The following is a 6,000-nucleotide window of genomic DNA, read 5'->3' on the forward strand; positions in this document are numbered from 1 at the left end:
GAGCAGGCCGTTTACTCTGGGCACCTTTCATCCAAGCTACTCAATACTGCTCCTGCAGCCATAAGAAGTTTTAAACCAGACATTACGGTTGGCTAAGAGATCAAGACAATCGTTCTTGTGGTCGCATAGAGAAGGAATTGTGTTAGTTCAAATCATACATTAAGGTCGGCTACCAGACAATTGTTATTGTGGTCTTTGATTTCTGGAATCAGTGTTGTTAACGGTAGATGGCGTTGGGGTGCCATGGTCAGGGAGACCATTGTTTGTTGGTGAGGCAGCACATGAACACAGCACCACAGCTGGGTAGCTAATCAGTAAGTGGTTAGAGAGCTGATTAGGATTCATTAAAGGGGAACATGAAAAACAAGAGGTAAAGCTATTTTCAGTAACGCTGCTTTCGGTTTTTACCACCAATAATGACTCATAAGACTCTTGATTACAGTTTTGATTGTGAGTGCTGAGAAGAACGGGTTTAAAAACAGGAAATAATGCAATACTGTACGGTCTCTGCATGATGGAGTTCAGCCCTGTCCTACTCTGACCTGTCCTGTGGTGTGACTGGTAATGTCTTGGTGTGGTCTCATAACCCGGACAGAGTAAAACTTCTCCTCAGAGAGACATGCTACGGAGACATTCCTCTGGCTGCTGTTGCTGCTGTGTTTACTCACATCAACACACAGGTTGCCCGTGGAGACAGAGGTGATCTTGGTCCCAGGTCCTCGTGTGTAGACGGCCTTCCCTCCCGGACTCTGGCTCTGGTCTGGAGGAGGAAAACAACATGGAGTCAGAGCTGAGCAGAGGCAAACCCAGTGGTCACACCACATACTGTACCCCAGTGGTCCACACATACTGTACCCCAGTGGTCACACCACATACTGTACCCCAGTGGTCACACCACATACTGTACCCCAGTGGTCACACCACATACTGTACCCCAGTGAGCACCATTCACCATCTCTTGCTATGGGGTTTGGAGGCTTTTGTTCCAGCCAGACACTAAAAATAATCTCCTAATCAAGACACACTGGCACAACTCCCCAGGAACAGGGTTGGGTAGCACTGCCCTCCCCTCCTGACATGTACAGTATGTCACAACAGGCCTATTAAACGTCCCTCTGTATCACACAGGGGTGCTGTATGGGTTCGATCTACTCACTGGCCACGTTGGGGCTGGAGCGGTGGTCGGCCCGGTTCTTCAGTAGCCTCTCCTCCCCGCTCATCTTCTTTGGTTCTGGGTAGGCCTGCCAGTCGGCCTGGGGGCTCTCTGGAGAGCCGTTCTGGACCGAGTTGTTGTACAGTTCAAAGCCTTCACTCTTTGGTCTCAGTTTACCATTCTTGTCACGCCCTCCTTGCGACGCTGAGAGAGAGAGATTAAGGATTAATGAGCCAACCACAGCAGACAGTTCATGCACAATGGACATCCTTAACTATCTGCAGTCATGTTCACAGCACACACTACCAGCCAGCACCCCATACACTACAACTGTCTCTCTAATACCACAGAAGTCTATAGGCTGGATGTTGAAAACAAAACAACTCAGACTTTGGCTTCTGACATTTCAATGGAATTTTGAGCCCTAATGACAACTGCTAAGTTTAATTGTGTGTGACTGATTGGGGGGGGGGGGTTGCCAGAGCCCGCCACAAACCCTGATTATGCTAGTGTGGTAACACTGACTCTAGACCATGACAACAAGAAAGGACATTGTCTGCATCTGGAATGGCACCCTATGGGCCAGTAGTACACTATATAGGGGACACTGTGAATTTTCAGACACCACCATTGCCCTAGCAGAGCAGACCCTTACCTCTGGGCATCATAGGAGAAGGCTGGTTGAGGAGCGTGGCCAGGCCGTGGTAGATGGCTCCCTGTTTGGCCACCTCCAGTGTCACCACAGAGCCTGTCCTCGTCATCAACTCCGCAGCCCTGACAAGAGAACGAGGACATCACATATATTCATGGGACTCAATCAGAATAGATTGGAATGGAGAGATGATTGAATGTAACAGAACAAAACAAATATGCCAAAGTTGTTGTTTTTCATCGTGGTAGTACCAAGTACAGATGTTTATGAGACTTTCATTGGCAGACAAAGAGTTCCCATAACTTGATCAGGAATGGCTTTAAAACATTCCCCATATGTAATAGCATTTAGAAATTCATTTCCCCACAGTTTTAAACTGTCTGTTTGGAGCTCAAGGCCTTGTGGTTAATCACTGGCAAACACATACACMCAATAACTTCTCAAAGCAACCAACATATCCAAGAGTTGGAACAGATTCTCAGCTGAAGAGCAGATTGTGCTGACTTGCTGCACCCTCGACAACTACTGTGATTATTATTATTTGACCATGCTGGTCATTTATTAACATTTGAACATCTTGGCCATGTTCTGTTATAATCTCCACCCGGCACAGCCAGAAGAGGACTGGCCACCCCTCATAGCCTGGTTCCTCTCTAGGTTTCTTCCTGGGTTTTGGCCTTTCTAGGGAGTTTTTCCTAGCCACCGTGTATCTACACCTGCATTGCTTGCTGTTTGGGGTTTTAGGCTGGGTTTCTGTACAGCACTTTGAGATATCAGCTGATGTAAGAAGGGCTATATAAATACATTTGATTTGATAGTGTAATGCTTTCATTTCAACATGGCTATTAGATTTTAAAAGTTCAAATCAACTCTTTGAAAACAGAATGTTAGCGATTGAGCAATGAGTTTCAACTGTTTGGGCATTTGGAAACCAAAGGCACACGGACAGAAAGGTTGTGGGTGTTTGAAAGGGTATAAAGGATTAATCTGTGAGAGGTGTGGACCAAGGATAAGCTATTCATTACTATTAGACCCAACATAAACATCGTGGAGGTCATTGTAAGTCAGTGCACTGTAGATAAGTCTCTGCTCGTTCAACGTGATTGAGCCAATTTAGTTCCATGGTGTAACTGCCTTCTATTGAAACGGCTCTTTGTATCAACTTGGCCTTGATGTTCCCTATCTTGGGTTCTCTTCAGTGCGTTATAAGGACAACAGCAGGACATTACATGTCTTGCTTCAATCCTAAACCCAATCTGTACACAAGGGCCAAGTAGTGTTGTGGAGTGACCCGGGGCAAGGCGGGACAGAAATATTTCTGAGGCATTACCTCTCCTGGGAGAGGCCCACCAGGCTGCGGCCGTCCACACTCAGCAGCTGGTCCCCTGCAGCCAGACGCCCGTCCTACACACACACACATGCACACACACGCACGCAGACACGGACACGCAGACACGCACTCAGAGAAAGAGGGTGAGGGAAGAAGAGACAGGTTGTATAATAGCAGCAGTGCACACATTGAAAGTTATTGTTGTGAGTCAGTCTAGATTTTTGATTTGAGCAGATTTATTAGGACACCCATTAGCCAAATGGAGACAGCTAGTCTTACTGCGGTCCAACATATTACGAAAAAAGACATTACAGCCAAAATACTTCACAATTGACATACTAGATGAGGTCATTCTGAATACAGGATGTAGTCGTTGATCTAAAACACTCACCATGTCAGCCGCGCCTCCCTTCACAACAGACTTGATGTAGATCCCGAGCTTGTCCTGCCCAGCACCCTGGAGGAAGACCGAGGAGAACATTCACTACACAGGCCAAGGAGACAGACAGAACACTTGGACATAAAGAAGGTCTGGCTGGGACACTTGGCCCAGTGTTCTATTGTGACACATAATACTGTGGAGCAGCTGCTGATCAGCTGGCCTACTGGACTGGTGAAACATTGTTAACAGTAACACATAGACCATTTAGGGTTATAGCACATCACTAAAATCACACAGCTACTGTAGCACTGTCTGGAGACATCTGTCTGCAGTGAACTGACAGCTAAATTAAACTATTCATCTGGAATCTAGAGAGCCTGAGCGGGACAACTTAGATTCAATCAGCACTGTTGACAGAAGTATCAACAAAACATGGTGTTAATAATGACGCTACATGAGACGAGGCCAAAGGAGGGTTGACATGATACGTGCCATCTGCTGTTTTGACATGATACGTGCCATCTGCTGTTTTGACATGATACGTGCCATCTGCTGTTTTGACATGATAACGTGTGCCCATCTCTGGTTTTGGACATGATACGTGCCATCTGCTGTTTTGACATGATACGTGCCATCTGCTGTTTTGACATGATACGTGCCATCTGCTGTTTTGACATGATACGTTCCATCTGCTGTTTTGACTAGCAACTTCAACCAGTTTTGGTTCCCTTTAACAGTCACCACATTTGAAAGACCGGGAAACCCTATAATGAGTGGTTCCCCCATCCTTCTGGCCTAACTAAAACTCCAACAAGGCCTCAAATCATCATACCAGTTAATACCGCTTAAATCATTCCACAAACTATTCAAATACAATCCTAGAGTGGTGTGGAAGAATCCCTGAAGGGTCAGCGTTTTATAAAAATGTTCTTTTGATGAAAAAGTATTTTCCCATTGCTGAGCTCTCTAAAGGTAGCAAAGGGTACTACCCAGTATGGCCTGGCCAGAGCCAGCTGTAATATTTAGGGAAGATCAGGTAGAGATCACATTGAGCTGCCTGGGATAGTACTTGTTCTGTTCGGTTTAATATCATTCCATTTCAAAATAACACGAGAGAACAGTTTACATGGAGCTATTGCCCAATAATACCAGACCACTCTAAAAATAGCTTTCACCTGTACAAACATAGCAGGCTAGATAGTAGATATAGACTTTACTCCTACTTTGTAACTCCAGAACTCCACTGAACAATTGCTCCTTAGCCCATTCAAGATTGACAATTGAACATCATGCTTGCCTGAAGGAACCCATCGAACAGCATCAAGAGAACTTGACAGAGAACTTGGCCACCAGCCACTATTAGTGTTACTGAGAACAAACAGTTCATTTCTGAAGTTGAACATGAACTCCTTCATGAATTCAAGGGAACTAGTACAGCTTCAGTTAAAGCAATGAAACTGCTTTACACTGTCACCTGCATCCCCATGTAGGCCTATACACAGTCAGACAGTCAGATACAGTCCTGACCTCTTCTGATGAGCCACCAGTACAGTACACAACCTTTACAAACATGTTGGGCTCCCGAGTGGCGCAGCGGTCTAAGGCACTGCATCTCAGTGCTAGAGGCGTCACTACAGACCCTGGTTCGATTGCAGGCTGTGTCACAACCAGCSGTGATTGGGCGAACCATAGGGCGGCGGATAATTGGCCCAGCGTCGTCCGGGTTAGGGTTTGGCCGGGGYAGGCAGTCATTGTAAGCAAGAATTTTTCTCAACTGACTTGCCTTGTTAAATAAAGGTTAAATAAAAAAAGAACATGCTATTGTGAGAATGTGTGTTGAGAAGCAAAGGGAGAGAGAAAACAGAACAGGTGTTTTCCTCTAGACAAAACATAGCATCTTGGAGCGGAGGAATATGACAGGCCAGCGAGACAGCAGCCAGAGGAGAGGGAGATCCCAGCCCTCCTCCTCAATGGTCAACAACACATTCCACTGTGCAGCAGATAGATACCGCCACACAGCATAGCCAGCCTGGTGGTGCTTCTCCTCCACAGCACCAGTTCAACACCTCACCACAACACCACCTTATGCTCCTACTCAAGTGTAGTGACTCACAATAAGACCCTGTATTTACAGTATCAACATTCCAGTCTGAGCACTAATACCTCTTGACGCTGGGCCACGAGTCTTTGGAAGCGACATTAATTAAAGGATGGGTGTGGGGCTCTGGTGACCCTTAACAGAGATCAGCAGGGGGTTGTGGGTAGAAACGGACTCCGGCTGGAGGTGCCAATAATATACAAGTCAAACACGAGAACCGGGATTGGATGGCTTTACCAGTAAMAGCCACCCATGTGTGGGCCCATTAGCCATCTCACGCGAGGGCTGCCGTGGATGAGACACACTGTTGTTTTAAGGCTAGTGTGTGGTGATCGGCTGAGAAAGGCTGGCGGTCGACACTAAAGCTACGGGAGAGGTTTGGACG

The 6,000-nt window shown here is 46.4% G+C and overlaps 1 protein-coding gene across 3 annotated transcripts in view; it reads right to left on the reverse strand.

The window, feature by feature from the left end:
- LOC111954279 (afadin) overlaps window positions 1-6,000 on the reverse strand; it is a 149,836-nt gene that overhangs the window by 14,407 nt on the left and 129,429 nt on the right. For all 3 annotated transcript variants that reach the window (XM_070435758.1, XM_070435757.1, XM_070435756.1), the window contains 5 exons: window positions 3,527-3,592; window positions 3,136-3,209; window positions 1,809-1,927; window positions 1,157-1,357; window positions 669-760 (listed from right to left, as the gene is read on the reverse strand). In XM_070435758.1, the coding sequence (XP_070291859.1) occupies window positions 669-760; window positions 1,157-1,357; window positions 1,809-1,927; window positions 3,136-3,209; window positions 3,527-3,592 (552 nt within the window). The remainder of the gene's footprint in view (window positions 1-668; window positions 761-1,156; window positions 1,358-1,808; window positions 1,928-3,135; window positions 3,210-3,526; window positions 3,593-6,000) is intronic.

Source organism: Salvelinus sp. IW2-2015, linkage group LG28 (assembly GCF_002910315.2).
Source record: "Salvelinus sp. IW2-2015 linkage group LG28, ASM291031v2, whole genome shotgun sequence".
In the NCBI taxonomy this organism is placed as follows: domain Eukaryota; kingdom Metazoa; phylum Chordata; class Actinopteri; order Salmoniformes; family Salmonidae; genus Salvelinus; species Salvelinus sp. IW2-2015.